General features: G+C 38.0%; 1 protein-coding gene across 1 annotated transcript in view; it reads right to left on the reverse strand.

Moving 5' to 3' along the window:
* The window catches only part of RRAGD (Ras related GTP binding D), a 60,538-nt gene that overhangs the window by 42,767 nt on the left and 677 nt on the right, over positions 1 to 17,094 (reverse strand). Inside the window, exons 1-2 of the mRNA XM_069065131.1 lie at positions 17,083 to 17,094; positions 16,521 to 16,546 (exon numbers count right to left, since the gene is read on the reverse strand). The exon at positions 17,083 to 17,094 is cut by the window's right edge and continues 677 nt beyond it. Coding sequence (XP_068921232.1) covers positions 16,521 to 16,546; positions 17,083 to 17,094 — 38 coding nt within the window. The remainder of the gene's footprint in view (positions 1 to 16,520; positions 16,547 to 17,082) is intronic.

Below are 17,094 nucleotides of genomic sequence, written 5' to 3' on the forward strand. Positions count from 1 at the left end.
CTTTTGTTTTTACATATCCCCTTCCCTTCTCAGAGAACCATCCCTTATGACAAATTTTTAAAAAAATAGTTTATAGCAAAACTAATAATCATAACAGAAAAAAAATCTGACAGTAGATGCTGTATTCTGCATCCACTCCCACCTCTGCCAAGAAGATGGAAGTACCCCTCAATTATTTCAATTTCAATGGATCTTATCACATGGGTACCCCCTCCCTGTGTACAGATCCATGAACTTCACATGCTTTTTCATCTTATTATGATCTTAAGTGTTGTTGGGAAGACAGTCTTCTTACACATGAAAGAATTAGAGACCAATCAAATATAAAATCAAGAACTAAAATTAATATAATTAAGGTTAAGTAAATTATTTTAAGAATGTAATGGAATTTTGTGCCATAAGAAATAACAAAAGCTACTTTGGAGAACCCAAAATAGTACGTTGCAAAGTGAAGTGAGCAGAACGAAGAGGGGAGAAAAAAAACCATAGAAAGACAACACAGTTAAGAAAAGCGGTTTTGAAGGATGTAAATGCTCTGATCAAAACTGTCTCCAGAAAACTTAGAATGATGCATTAACCACCCCTTAACAGAGGAGTTATGGACACAAGTTAGTCGTGAATTTTTTAACACAACCACAGTACGGATTCATTTTGCTTTGCTATTACTAGTTACAAACTCCCCCCACCAACTTTTTACTCTAGATTAATTGGGGGGAGGGAGAGAAATTGGGGGAAGGAGCAAGCAAGTTATATCAAAGAAAGGGGTCCATTGCAACATTTTTAAAATGCACTGAAGAGAACAGGTCAAACAGAATAATTGTTGAAGTAACATGTAGAATTTTATTGTACATTTCTAAAAATGCAAGTAATATAAAATAGTCACGGTTCCATACAGAATTCTTTTTGTGTTCTATGTATGGAAATGCTCTTTTTTAATATTAAGTTTAGAATTTTAAAATTCTTTCGAAAAGAACAAGGTGTCTAATAAGTGTGTTGGGTTCAGGAAGGAGATCAATGCTGAACCCTAGAGCTATGATTTCTGGCACCAACACAGTATCTGGCATTTAGTGGGCATTTAACAGATTAACTAATTAACTAATGAACTATTAGTCAAAATGAAAATAGGAAAAACAAAAACAAATTACCTATAAAATAATTCATTTCAAAGACTGGTATATCTTGAATGATTCTCATTTCCACTTAAAAAAGGAAAATATTAATTAGCTATTTATTTAAAAGTTTATCATAAAGAAGTGATTTCTGCAGATTATTTTCTTTTAAGTAATGATCTCTCCTCTCCCCCTTATCCTTCTGTGTTATTTAGGAAGAAGACAGAATTAGAAGAAAGAGAATAATTAAACAAAGGAGTAGGCACCTGGGAGACTGCTGATATCAAAGTATACAAGCTGATTTGCAGGGTCCCTGTTTATGACATGACATTTGGCAGAGCACCTAAGGTGTGGTATCAGCGAATCATTCCTTTTCAGGAAGACCTAAATTCATAAAACTAAAGCTTAGCAATCTTGTCTAAAAGGATCATGCCTACTACTTAAAGCATTCTATTTCCTTATTTCTTCAACTGAAATAGTACACGAGATCTCCCACTTCCCTTTTCTTTCTCTCACTTCCAGCATTGAGTTGATGGTATTCACTCACATCAAGTTATCACAAGTTATAAATCAATAACATAGTGAATTGAGGGGGCATAGGCGGGACAAATCATAATCATGTGAAACAGAAAAGGACGGATTGGCAGGCAGCAATTAAGTCAGTATTTATCCTTTTTTTAATTAATGAAGATGAGATTTATCAGTGAAATTCCAAAGAGTCTAACATCACTGATAATCTGTCATTTTCCCCTTATGCCAGAACTCAGCTGAATGAATAATCAATCAATTAATAAACATTTATTAAGAACCTACTATTTGCTCGGCAATATACTAAGTACTAGAGATACAAAAAGAGGCAAAATAAAGTGCTTGACCTCAAGGAACTTATAAACTAATGTGGAGACAACATAAAAACAAGCATGTACAAAGCAAGCTATATATAAGAAAAATAGTAAATAATTAACAGAAGGGAGGAGACTAGAATTAAGAAGGGTTGAGAAAGGCTTCCTGTAAAAAAATGGGATTCTAGATGGAGTTTAAAGGAAGCTAGGGAGGTCAACAGGTAAAGTAATGGATGGAGAGCTTTCCAGGTATAGGCAGTGGCCAGAAAAAGTGCCCAGAGACTAGGGATAGTTTCTTGTTTGTATAAAAACTAAGAGGCCAGGGTCACTGGGTCAAAAAATACATATAAGAGGGATTAAGGTCTAAGAAGACTAGAAAGGTAGGGGGCTTAAGTTACAAAGACAGCTAGGTGGTACAGTGGATAGAAAGCGGGGCCTAGAGTCAGGAAGACTCATCTTTTTGAGTTCAAATCTGAACTTAGACAACACAATAGCTGTGTGACCTCAGGCAAGTCATTTAACCCTGTTTGCCTCAGTTTCCTCATCTATAAAATGAACTGGAGAAGGAAATGGCAAACCACTCCAGTAATCAAGATTGCCAGGAGAAATCTCAACAATCTTAGATATGCAGATAACATACCACTTTGATGGCAGAAAGTGAAGAATTAAGAATCTTCTTGATGAAGGTGAAAGAGGAAAGTATAAAAGCTGACTTGAAGTTTAACATTAAAAAACTAAGATCATGGCCACTGGTTCCATCACTTCCTGGCAAAAAGAGGGAGCAGAAACAGAAGCAGTGTCCAATTTTATATTCTTGCAGTCAGAGATCACTGCAGACAGTGACTGCAGCCATGAAATTAAAAGAGATTTTTTCCTTGGAAGGAAAGCTATGGCAAATCTGGATAGCATACTAAAAAGCAGAGACATCACCTTGCCAAAAAAAGTTCTGTACAGTCAAAGGTATGTTTAAAAAAAAAACAATAGTAATGTATGGCTGTGAGATTTGAACTATAAGGAAAGCTGAGTGCCACAGAATCAACACTTTCAAGTTGTGGTGCTGAAGAAGACTTCTGAGAGTCCTTTAGACAGTTATGAGATAAAATAAGTCAGTAATTAATTAATTCAACTACTCCTTGGAAAGACAAATACCAGAGATGAAGCTTAAATATTTTGTCCATATAATGAGAAAACAGGACTCATTAGTAAAGACCCCAATCTTGTTTCTTAATGGGAATATAGACAAGGATTTATGTAGAGAAGTAAATTAAACCACAAAATCTCAGTCATAAAAAGATGTGTGGGTGTGTGTACACACACACATTTTAGATACACACATACATATACATACACATACACATATTGGGAGTTCACACTAAAATCTTTTTACTAATAAGGGTATATAATCAATAAAGTTTGATGTCCACTGGACCAGAGAATGCAGAGTGAGGCCTACTGGTCCAAAAAGACACAGAATGAGGACAGATAGCCATTGGCCCAATGGTTCTCAGGGCACAACAACAGGGCAGATGTTAAGACCAGGTGTTCTATATGGTAAGGTATCCAATTATGCCAGAGTGCAGAAGGGAAATGAAGCTGATATGCAAACATATCTCCTTCACTGTGAATGATAAAACCATATCCCTTTGACATTGAACTATCTGATGGTACCAATGACATTGATAGTGAGAGCTTTTTTAGGGGGAGAGAGGAAGTCACAGGTACTTGTAGCTACTAAGAAGGATGGGGCTACAGGGTTAACAACAGCAGTTCCTGAAAAATGGTGGAAGGATCAGGCTACAGACAGGGCCTGTAGTACCCTGGAAGGATGCTACTCTTCAAAGATGTAGCTCTTAGACATGGGTTCTGAGGCATCTGTCTCTGCCTGAGGGAAGAAAAAATCATTTTGTGGTGGTGAGGGTCTCTTCCTCTTTGCTCATGCCATTTCCTGTCTCTTCCATTGGCTCTGCTTTGGCTCAGCTGTCTTGCCTTACTGCAGATCAGTTTGTTGGTGGTGGTGCTGGTGCCATTGGGGCCATGTCTCTAATGCTAAAAATTCATTTCACACAGAGGAAATGTGACAGACAATAAAAATAAACAGTGATCTGTCCTACTGTGGCAAGGTGGCAAGGGATTCTCTCCTCATCAGTTTCCTTCTCTTTGCTTGAGTGACCTACAGCTAAAGTTTTAGTGTACTTGATTTTATGGCCTGGAGATAGTAAAGAAAACATTGTTGGGGGTTTCTACTCACATGTCTCTTATTTTTACCCCCACCAATCAAAAAGTGCAACTCCAAGAAGGTCTTCTGTCTTTGACTATGGTGATTCATTTCAACCTTTGGAAGTAGTTAAAATATCTTGGTTATCAGTAATTCCTAAAATCCGCTAACAATTGTTGATAATGAAAAAGGTAGGAATAATGAAAATAAAAGGAACCAAAGTATAAAAATAAAAAGGTAGGAATGAAAGGAACAATGCACTTCCAGACCTCATACTATATTATAAAGCAGCAACCTTCAAAGAACCATTTGGTATTGGTTAAAAAACAGAAATGTAGATCTATGGAATAAATTTGACAAAGATGAATCAGAATAATTTAATTCAACAACCCATAATTCAATAAACTCCCAAACATAAAATTACCTAGGGAAGAATTCCCTATCTGATAAGAACTGCTGGGAAAACTGGAAAGCAATCTGGCCTAAATTAGGCTTAGCCCAACTATTTTACATCACATTCCAAAAACTCAAAATGAATGTGACCTGGCCATTATAAGATCATACCATGAAAAATCTGTAAGAGAAGCAGATCATAATATCTTTCTCTGCTATGGGTAGGGGTGAATCCTTATCAGTGAACAGTCCACAAATATTTATTAAGCACTTATGATGTACCAGGTTCCGTGCTAAACACTGGGATTAGAAAGAAAAATAAAAATAATCCCTGCCCTCCAGGATCTCTGAAGAGAGAGACAATCTCAAAAACAACTAGTTACAAATGAGATAGATTCAAAGTAGATATAAGGCAATCTCAGAAGGAAAGTCAATAGTAGCTGCAGAGACCTGGAAAGACTTGCCTGGGATAAAGGCAATCATAAAAGATCAAACTGGTAATTTTGATTACATGGAATTGAAAAAGTTTTTGTGCCTACAAAATTAATGCAACTGGGATAAGGGAAGTGATAACTAGGAAAAATATTTCTATTAATTATCTCTATTAAGTGTGTGATATCCAAGATATATAGACAACTAAAAGTAATATTTCAGAACAAAGGTCATTTCCCAATAGGTAAGTGATCAAAAGTTATGAACAAATATTCCTCAAAAGAAGTGCAAATTATTAAATGTCCTATGAAAGAATGTTTTGAATCACTAATAAAGGAAATGTAAATCAAAACACTGCTGAGGTTTTGTTTCATACCAAGCAAATTGGCAAAAATGACAAAAGATGAAAATAGTGTTGGAGGGGTTATGGAAAAATAGACACAGTAATGTATTATTGGTGGAGCTGTGAAATGGTACAACCATTCTGAAAAGAAATCTGGGATTATACAAATAAAGTGACTAAAAGATCCATACCCTTCAACCCAGAGATTCCACTGCTAAGCATACATCCTAAGGAGGTAGTGATAAAAAAGAAGGATCCCAAATACAACACAATATTTAAAGCAACACTTTTTGTGGTAGCAGAGAACTAGAAACAAATTAGACGCTCATCAATTGAGTAATAGCTAAACAAACTGTGGTACATGAAAGTAATGAAATATTGCTAAGCAATCAGACACTTAGAACATGATAAATACAGAGACACATGGAAACAACTTATATCAATTTATATTGAGTAAAATAAGCAGAATCAGAAAAACAATAAACATAATGACTTTGTTTAGTCATTTCACTGTCTGACCTTTCATGACCCCATTTGAGGTTTTATTGGAAAAGATACTTCGGTGGTTCACCATTTCTTCCTCCAGCTCAATTTACCAACAAGGAAACTGAGGCAAACAGGGTTAAGTGACTTGCCCAAGGTCACACAACTAGTTAAGTGTCTGAGGCCTCATGTGAACTGAAATCTTGCACTCCAGGCCTGGCGCCCTATCTACTTTACTACCTAGCTCCCCATATATAATGGCTATAACAATACAAATGGAAATAACAACGACAAAATAACTGAAGCTGAATATTGTGAAATTATAATGCTTGAGCTTGGCCTCAATGAAGAGGTATGAGAAGATACCTTTGCACAATGGAAGGACAATGGGTATGGAATACTGAATAGTGATACTAAAATCTTAGACTTTTTTGATATATTACTTAAGTTTTCCAGAACTTTTCCCCCCTTCCTTCATTCATATTTGTATTATGATGTATGGTTCTCTGGAAAGGGGGAGAAGAAGGAAAACAGTGGGAAATATTGGTGACATAAAGACAATAAAGTTATATTTTAGAGACAGACATTATTTTTATAAAGAAAAAAATTATCATTCAAATGATATTCTCCCCTTCAAATCTCTCACTGTACTTTTTTCTAATATTCTAGTGCCCTTACATAATATTTTACATTGTCTTCATGTCTTCTCTCTCTCTTACATTAGTTTTATAGAAGCTTTTTACTATTTTTTAAAATGAACTTTGTTTCTACTCCAGTCCCTCGTAGTGTTTTTCACACAGAAGGTATTTCAGTGTTTGTGGAATGAATGAAAGAATAAATGAGCCCTAGTCAGAGAAGAAAAAGAAAGAGGGAATAGTGGGACAAGAATGCAAGGAAGAGAAGGAACAGGAAAGGAAGAGGAAGGAAGGAGGAAAGAGAGAAAAAAGAGAAATGGGGTGTGTATGTGTGGAGGGAAACATGAGAGTGTCCTCCCTCTCTCTCTCAACAGCCATGAAGAAAGAACCTTTTACTTTTCTTTTCCTTTTTGGAGGGCAATTGGGGTTAAGTGACTTACCCAAGGTCACACAGCTAGTGTGTGTGTGTGTGTGTGTGTGTGTGTGTGTGTGTATTAAGTGTCTGAGACCAGATTTGAACTCAGGTCCTCCTGACTCCAGGGCCGGCTGATGCTCTATTCACTGCGCCACCTAGCTGCCTCAATGAAGAAGAACCTTGATAGACATATTTAACCTTCTGGTTGAATATTCACTTACTTGCCTGAAAGCATCTGGCTGGATTTCCAGTTCTGATTCTGTGATTTGTTCAAATTCAAGTCAAGTCAAAAGTCAGAGCCAAGAACACAATCTGTTACTGTTTTTTCTATCTACTACACTACATTTCCTATGTTCTCATAGCAAAACTGTGAAAGTTTCTACGAGTTTAAAACTGAAAACTCAAAGGCTAAGGATGTGTCTGATGGTGTATTACTAAAGATTTTATCTTAAAGGAAAAGATGTTCTCCTCAACTGAAGCACCACATTTGTAAGAGTGTGGGTTGACTGAATTAATGAATCAACCTCACCCCACATCAAGTAACCTTAGTCCTTAAAAATAATGCTAGTGGGGGTGGCTAGGTGGCACAGTGAATAGAGCACCGGCCCTGGAGTCAGGAGGACCTGAGTTCAAATCTGGCCTCAGACACTTAACACAAAAACTAGCTGTGTAACCTTGAGCAAGTCACTCAACCCCAATTGCCCTCCAAAAAGCAAAAAAAAAATAATGCTGGTGAATCAATCAATTAAAGGCAGAAATTGAGAAAAGGCCTTGGTTAATTTGGAAGGAATGAAAGCCATTGGATGAAATGAAATGACATTACACAAAAATAATATATTGGGGCCGACTAAAGGGACTCAGTCATGTCCTATGGGGCTTGTATAAAAATATCAAGCCAGTTCAGAACCTGACCATTCAAAAGTGACTCTGCAGTGGAAATAATTCTAGCCAAACTCCTGAAAAGGAATCATTTGGGGCAAGGCACCAGGAGGGGAGGGAGCCTCAGTCTCTTCTCTACCCTGTCTTTGACCAGAGGAAGACCCTAAAAACCTCAAAAGAATGGAAGATTTAGGACTCTCAAAAAGTGTCCTATGAGGGTCCCTGGAACAGCAGTGTCAGAGAGCGGCATGTTGACTGGGAGCAGAAGACAAATTAGGCATACTGAGAAAAGGCAGCTTCAGGATTCTATAAGGAGCCCAGCAGAAGGTCACACCGTACTTTTTTTTTTTTTATGGAGAATTTCATCAAGACTCTGTGCTTTTTTGAAGCATATTATTTTCTTTTTGTTGTTGTTTTTTGTTTTTTCTTTCTCATGGTTTTTCCCTTTTGTTCTGATTCTTCCTTCACAACATGGTAGAAATATGTTTAATATGATCATACATGTATAGACTATATCAGATTGCATGCCATCTTGGGGAGGAGAGAGTGGAGGGAGGAGGGAAATTTAGAACTCAAAATTTTATAAAAGAGAATGTTGAAAACTGAAAAGTAATGAATTAATTTTTAAAACTCCAAAGAATAGCAATAAAAAAGAATGTTAAAAAAAAGAAAAGAAATTTTCTGTTTCTAATAATCAGAAGCTGCAAGTTCATACCTTTGCCACATGAGCTCTGTAAGACTGAGTCCATTTCCCCCTCAACTTTATATGTACTTGCGGTAGAGTATGTTCTTGATTTTATTTTTATTCTTTTTTTGTGGGAGGAAGGGGTTGTTTGAGAACATTTGTGCCTACAGTTCTTACTACAGCACCTTAGTGCCTGTTTCTAAAAGTCTGGTTGGCTTATTGACACCAACTAATAATCAGTGGGAGAAGAACATTAATGGGGGACTCATGAGGGTTTTAATAAAAGAAAAACAATCTTCTAACCACTCAAGGTTACCCCAAGAATCCTGAGAGGGGAGGTAACTTAACTCTGGGGACCATACCTGCTAGCGTGAATATAAGTTGGCAAAGTGAGCCCAAAGTCTATGAATATACATATATATTTCAAGCTTTGTCAAATCACTTAACTGCTTTGAATATCTATTTATCTCTTTTTTGCTTGTTTATTTACAAAACCTCTCTTCTTTGTAGAGTTGGGGGACTACAAGCAAAAAACACTACATATACTATCAGATTGGGTTGATGTGTGAGTTGGTTTTACTGAGCCATATTTCTATTTCCTTTTATTCGCTCTTACAGGGGTTGGGTCCATGGATAGAAGAGAAGACAGGGATATATTGGGAAATGAAAACTATGTAAATCCAAAAGATATCAATCAAAAATGTTTCAAAGAAAAAAAACCTATGAAAATGATTAAAATATTCAGGATCTAGGAGGAATCCCAAGCTAGATCAGCCTCACCTCTGTGCCTGAATAGACTGTACTAAATAGATTTCTGGCAATCACAGAATGGGAGGGAAAGAACCTCCTACTCAACAAAAGGTCATTTAGGTTAGTCAGGCATTTGTCCTAATCTTTGCCATCTTCCTTATTTACTGTGTAGACTTCCTATGGGTTGTAGTTCCATTATTAGAAGGCCAAGGGACAATTATCTTTAATGACTTTCAAAGGATAATAATAAGATGAATTGGTTAACAGTAATGAAATCCGCTGAAGAAGAAAATCACTTTCTGGTTGAGTTTGCAAAGAAAAGATTTAGTCCCTACAAATAACCAAAGACAGTTTATTCAGCAACTTGAAGTGCCTGCTTTTCAACAAGCTGCTGAAAATTTCAATTTTCGGAGATTCAATTCAATCAAAACAATCATTTATTAAGGGCCCCAAATGGTATCAGGAGCTGTGCTAGGTGCCAGGGATTGAAATTCAAACATGAAATAGTTCTTGGTCTCAGGGAGCTTTCATTCTCCCTATTCAAACATAGCCATAAATCTTGACAGAGAAGGCATGTATTGTAGTATAAGCTAAGGAAGTCCAAATCATAGATTCAGGCCTGGAAAGGACATTCCAAGTGCCCCTACTCCAATGCCCTCATTTTATATAAGAGAAAACTGACTGAATACTTAGGTAAACAGATATGAATGAATACAGTCCCTATTTCGAGTTATAAAACTGATCTGGGAAAATTTTGTGAAGGAAATTTATTTTCTATTATCTGTTACGCTTTAACTCCTATCCTTGTTATTATTATTATTTTTTGGCATGTAGAATACAGCCCAAAGTCAACGTGTCTGCCTAAAAGTCATTAAATCTAATGGAATTTTTTTAGTGGCTTGCCTAAACTTCCTTAATTGCAGTAACTTCCCTAGCAGTCTTATCTACCTAGCTAGGGAGAGAACAGGAAAAAAAAAAGTCTGCCTTGTCTCAGTCTGGCTTCCCAGAAAGGACATGGAAAAGGTGACTTAAGTCTGTAATGGAAGGCACAGAACTGGCCTTAAAAAACCTGGGGCAGTCCTTGATCAGGAAAATTTTAGCTCTCCTCTCAGGTGAAATAAATACATTTTCGAGCCTAACTTCACAGTGAGCACTTGGTTCAGAGAGAATCAGAAATTTCCCTGTGAATGAGTGAGGGGTAACAGGAAATGAAAATCACATTGTCCACCCACAACCTGCATTCCTCTGTTTAGTGTCTGACAACTGGCTGGGCAACTTGTGGCAGGCATGCCAGTGGATAATCAGTCACACTCACCATAATAGATTACAGTGTAGTCATTCAGCCATGGGAAAAGCGGTCCTGACTGGCTAAGTCCCCAGTAAGCAAGAAACAGTAGGTGCCTCTCCAGATGTGTGTGTATGTGTGTGTGTGTGTGTGTGTGTGTGTGTGTGTGTGTGTGTCTGAGGGGAGGGGGAAAAAAAGGACAAAACCTCTGAATCCTTCTACTTCAATTAACAGCTACCAAATAGGTTTCTGAGTTAGCTTCCTGTTTAAAAAAAAAAAAAAGGCCTCCATAACCACCCTTTGCTTTCAGCAAGTCACCTCACTTAAGGAGGCAGTAAAGTATTGCGGAATGAATACTAGCAAATTGTACTTCTGACATTCTTTACTTCTGTGATTCTGGTCCCATCACTTTACCTCCATGGCCTCAGTTTTCTTATCTTTAAAATAAGGGGGCTGGATTATAAATGTCCTTTTCAACTCTAAATCTCTGATTCTATGACCTTTCCCGCCGTTCCCTCCTCTGCAAAAATGAGAGGGTCATGACCAGAAGGAAGTTCAAAAGGGAACATGGACAAGCAGGGCAGTTTTGTTATAATGCTAACGTTAATGTATATTTTTTAAAACAGTATACAACAGTTTACAATTTTGTATTTTTCTGTTCTTTCTATATTAGAAATATTGTTTGCTGATGCTTTAAGTTTGTGACTTTTTGTTATGAAAATTTCTTAGAAAGAAAAATATAAAATATAGGTGAAATTATATGATTTTAAAGTCCACTTCTGGCTATAAAATTCTATGTCTTCTAAATGAATCTCTCTCTCTCTTTTTTTCTTTTTTTGCCTTTTTGGAAGGGCAATGAGGGTTAAGTGACTTGCCCAAGGTCACATGGCTAGTAAGTGTTAGATGTCTAAGTGGGATTTGAACTCAGGTCCTCCTGGCTCCAGGACCAGTGAAATCAGAATTCACTGCACCACCTAGCCACCCCATGAATCTCTTTCTTAATATTCTTACAGGAAATACCAGTGGAAGTCAGAGACTTCCTCCCAAAGAGAATGTAAGCTCCTTGAGGGCAGCAAGATTTGTTTCCATTTTTTGTCTTAGAATCCCCAGAGCCTAGCACAAGGCCTAGCATACAACAGACACTTAATAAATGCTTTCTTGCAGTAAACATCAATTTGATATAAACACAAGATTACAACCTGTGGAAAGAACAGTATTCTTTCAAGATCAGAAAGTTTCTGTTTTTAAGCAATTTGAGAGATTGCTGAAAGCCCCCAAATTAAAGTTACATGTATATTCCTCTTCCTGGTCAATACTAAAACCCGGTATGAAATACTGGAACATACCAGTGTGGTAAGTGAGAAGGAAAGGCCCTGCAGGGATTCCTGGGTAGAGGACATGCATGCCACTAGAGATTCCAACCAAGTACAATAATTCCCCAAATCTGTTTAAAGGTCTATACTCCAAAGTCACATTCAAGTCAATCTTAAAGTGAAAACAGAAAAGAAAGATACTGTACTATGTCCAACAACTTTCCCACTAGAATCAGAGTGAGAAAAGAGAGCAGATTTCAGGAGAGTGTCAAAATAGTGTGACAAAATTAGAAAACAACATAAGGGATAGAAATCAAAATCAGGGGAGGGAAAGCAAAAGCAGAAGAGAAGGTCAAAAGAGACACGATTTAAGGGAATAAACTTGTAGGAGACAGTCAATGAATGACAGAAGTACAAGGCAAAGAAGGGAGAAGATAACAGGATGACAGGAAAACTGTGGAAGACAGAAGACAAAAAAAGACAAGCAGAGTAGCTTTAAAAATATTGATATCTGGAGACAGGGATTTTTTCTTATTTTTGAGGGCTACAGAACTTTGGATGGATCCCCTTTTGGACAATTTGCAGGACAGATTCAATTCAATCCAATCTAACAAGAGTCTATTAAGCACTGTCAAATACTGTGCTAGGTCCTGGGGTTTTCAGACAGAAATAGTACCTGACTTTAAGGAGCTCACATTCTTCTGGGTTTCATTGTCTTTGCTGTTGTTGTTAGCCCTTTTTCGGTCATGTCTGACTCTTTGCGACCCCATTTAGAGTTTTTCTTGGCAAAGATACTGAAGTGGTTTGCCATTTCTGTCTCCCACTCATTTTACAAATGAGGAAACTGAGGCAAACAAGGTTAAGTGGCTTGCCTGGAATCAGATAACTAGAGTCTGAGACTGGATCTGAACTCAGGTCTTCTTGACTCCAGACTTGGCACTCTTTCCATTGTTCCATTTAGCTGACCTTTTAGTAGTCTACACACATGTGACCATGGCCAGAAGGTTCCCCATCCCTGATCTACACATTAATTAATATAAAATATATGCAAAAAATAGGTGGGAAAATACTAACAATTATAGGAATCAGGAAAAGGTCTTTTGAAGGCATCTAGGGCTGCAAAGAAATATGGAGGGATAACATTCAAGGCATAGGGGGACATAACAGAATGTCATGTGTGAGGAACAGCCAAGAAAGTCAATTTGTAGAATTTGTAAAGGTAAGCAATATAAAATCAGTCTGGAAATAAAGGCTGGAACAAGATTGCAAAGGACTTTAGATGCTAGCACAGGACTTCAGATGCCATAGAGTTTTTATTTTACCTAGAGGCCATGGGGAGTCATTGAAGATTCTTGAGAAGCGCAGGGATACATGATCAAACCTATCCTTTAGGAGCACCAATTCCTAACAGGACTTGCACAAAGTAGGCAGATATGGATGAGTTGCAATCTGCATAACTGGAGTTGTTAACCTCATAAAAAAAATCAGAAATCCACTTAAATATTGAAAATTTTCTATGAATAGCAGAACCTTGCTAAGAGTTTGGTATGAGGTTGTTGTTTCATAGAACCCGTGGTAAGACGATTTAACATTACTGATGTTGCAATAGTAGTAATAATGATGATGATGACAAAAGCTGACATTTTTTTTCCCCAGACTAATGACTACGATGGGCAGCTAGATGGTACAGTGGTTAGAGTACCAGGCCTGGAGTCAGGAAGACTCATCTTCCTGAATTCAAATCTGGACTCAGACACTAAGTTTCAAAACGCTGGCCAAGTCACTTGCCCCCCTGTTTGCCTCAGTTTCCTTATCTTGTAAAATGAGCTGGAGAAGGAAATGGCAAATTATTCTAGTATCTTTGCCAAAACAATCCCAAATGGGGTCAAGAAGAACAGGGAATGGCTGAAATGACTGAACAACAAAAACGTGAAAACTTTCCATCAATAGACTGGCAATTTGCCTGTCATTTGTAGTTTTGGAGTTGACTGGGGGCACTGAGCTTGGAGGAGTGACTTGTACAAGGTGACACAAGCATGTATCAAAAGCAGAGCTTGAAGCCAAGTTGTCCTGGCTTAAGGCCAGCCTTTTCCACCATATCCCCTCTCAGCTGACATTTGTATAACAGTTACACAAAGCACTTTACTTACACTCCTTCATTTAATCCTCACAATCCTTTGAGCTAAATCCAACAGGTTTTAAAGTACCAAAAGGACTCTGTTACCTGACAATTTAACCCTCAAGACAGTCCCCAGGTACCGACTTCATAAGGAGGCTTATTTCCACTGTTTTCCTGTATGTGATATTCCTAGTTACCAGTGACATCACCTCTAAATTAATATAATTCTACCACCATGGAGCAAAGTTATGGCTTAAATTTTCAGGTCCTTCCCTTCCTCCCCCCCCCCCAAGTCAAATTCAGGAAGTGTCTTCTTACCCTTATCCTTTGTTAATTGCAAAATAAACAGATCTCTAACAAAGAGGTGGGTAGATTTCTTTCCTAAGCCCTCAGCCCTCTCTGCACTTCCAAGTTGGTGACTGATTGATAGAAGTATTCTTTGTGATCTCCAGGGACAATTCACCAAAGTCTTATCCCTTAGGACTCTTGTTAATCTTTCACCTAGGGATCCACCCAAATGACAGCGATCAAATCTCCCCACATTTCCAAATACCAGTGAAGCATGAGGATTGTCCACTAACAGTTAACCCTGACTCTTGCTAACAACTTGCTGACCTCTGGTCATATACATCTCCCTGGTGACAACTCTTATGCTACTCTGCCTGTGCAAATTCTTCATAAAAATAAATAGCAGCCTGCTCCTGCCTACCCAAGAGCCTCACCACTGCCCTCTGGGTGACCTTCCTCTTTAATTTTTTGGGTCCTGTGTTCTTCTATGCCTCTTGGGCAAACAGCATTCTGCCCCCCCATGCTGATGGTTTAAAGAAAAAAAGAGGCCTCTTGCTTCATGGAGAAGCAGGAGGTCATTAAAAGCATAGAGCCATTTCCTCAAAAGCAATCCAACTCACTCTGCTCCCCTTGCCTAACTCTAAACCCAGCTCACTGTCCATTCACATCTCATCAAAGATAAACGTATTGATGAACAAGGTCTAAGGGTTATATAACATAAACTATATGTTATAGTTTAGACTTCTTTTTTATTCTTTACTTTCTGATATAGTCCTATTTTACTAAAGTGCTGGTTTAGACTTTTTTGCTATTATTTACTTTTTGATATAGTCCTGTTTTAATAAAGTACTGCATCTATGCATTCAAGTACAGGTCTTTAGGGCCAAGAATCAGACTATGAATTTACTATTTCAAGTGCCATGCTAATACACCCCTTTCCTGAATCTCTATAGTCCTCATTCTGAGTCTCCAGGGTGCCTCCAGTGAATCTAGGAGGAGCTAACAAATGCAATTAGTCCAAGATTGTCACAGTCAGGACAATTGAATTACTAAAGGAAGCAGCCCAAGAGACTTAACTAAAGGACATCAGTTTTATCCACGAAATGTGACCTGAAAGATCAGCACTGGAAGGCCAACTGCTGAGCTGAGGAAATAAGACAACCAGCATGCTAAACTAGGCTGTAAGGGCCTGGTATACCAGTTTAAGCGAACGAAGATGTAATAATCCTCTCTGGTGGGCATGAAACTTTGAAAAGTATTCTGAGTTAAAAAACTTTTTTAAGGCTACTTTTATCTCTTAATCACAGTGATATTAACAGTAAAAGAGAATGGGAGGTAATTTTCTATTTTTTTTACATACAAAACCTTAGATAAAATGTTACATAAACATCAGTTATTATTTTTTATTATATTAGTATATCAATAATTTAAATTCTTCCACAAGAGACCAGCTTTATACCAAATTCTACTACATCAAGATTTTAGTGTGTATTAAGGATACCTGTGGACAGCTAGGTGGCACAGGGGACAGAGCACCAGACCTGAAGTCAAGAAGACTCATCTTTCTGAGTTCAAATCTGGCCTCAGAAATTTACTAGCTTGGTGACCCTGGGCAAGTCATTTAACCCTATTTGCCTCACTTCCTCATCTGTAAAATGAGCTGGAGAAGGAAAAGGCAAACCTCTCCAGTATCTTTGTCAAGAAAACCTAAATGGGGTCTTGAAGAGAAGAAAATGGCAAACCACTCCAGTATCTTTGCCAAGAAAACTCCAAATGGAGTCTTGAAGAGTCAGCCACAACTGAACAACAACAAAAGATACTTGCAGAACATACTGTGTGTAAAATTATTGCCAGGATATGGTGCTTGGGAAAAAAATTCCTTGTGACTTTGTCTGTATAAAGCTTATAGCTTTGTTAGTGGACTCTCAAAAAAAAAAAGCTACTAAAAAAGCAAGACACTCACAAAAATCCATTTGCCCTGCAGTAAGTACTTTACAGAAAACATTTGTGTACAATTTTCCCAGTGCAAAACATACAAAATGTTTCTACTTCCTTGCTAACATATAAACTTCACACTTAAGTTACATAGTTAACAGAATTTCAGTGTCCTTTTCAATCAAGAACTTTCCAAGTGACCTTAAAATTAAAGGCTCTTCCTCTACCCCCACAACTTCTGGGTGAGTAAAAAACAATAATCTTAGGAATTGTAGAGTTGTTCCTTAGGCCTCAGGGTAAAATGCAAAATTCTTTTTGGAGACTTTTCAGCAGTTTGATCCCCTTTTAACTAGAGATGGAGTTTTTTACGGCAGCCAAAAAGAAATTCATTCCTTTTACCACCATCCTCATCACCAGCAGGCAGACTGGCTTGGACTTTGATCACTGATCATAACTATTACATCTACCAGGAGACATGGGAAGTAAGGATGCCACTCAAATATTCTCTCTCTCTCTTTCACACACACACACACACACACACACACACACACACACGAAAGCATTAGTTCATTTTATACACATAGATGAATTTTCCCTCCATGCTGTAGAGTCTAAGACAACACACACACTCTCACTCTCTCCCCTTCTCCGCCCCCACCCCAAAGAGGCAGACTGTAGGATTGACATTCGCAGCTGCAGAACTGACCAGCGACCCTGCCACAGTCACGCTGTTTCTTGCTGCCCTTTTTTTAGCCAACGACGTCTGACCTCAGCATTACCATCGGTATCACCCGGGTGGGGGGTGGGGGTGGGGGTAGGGGTAAAATCCTACACAAGGGCCAAGTCTCTCCCTCTTTTTCTCTCCCCTCCCTCCTTCCCGCCTCTTCTCAAATGAGGTCCGATCCATCCATCCAAAGCAAAGTGCTTTGGGGATAGACTAACCTGGAAGGTATCAGAAAGCTATTGTTTCTCC

This window comes from Petaurus breviceps, unplaced genomic scaffold, assembly GCF_028583685.1.
Source record: "Petaurus breviceps papuanus isolate PSGF00001 unplaced genomic scaffold, PetGlider_PUasm1.0 90667, whole genome shotgun sequence".
In the NCBI taxonomy this organism is placed as follows: Eukaryota; Metazoa; Chordata; class Mammalia; order Diprotodontia; family Petauridae; genus Petaurus; species Petaurus breviceps.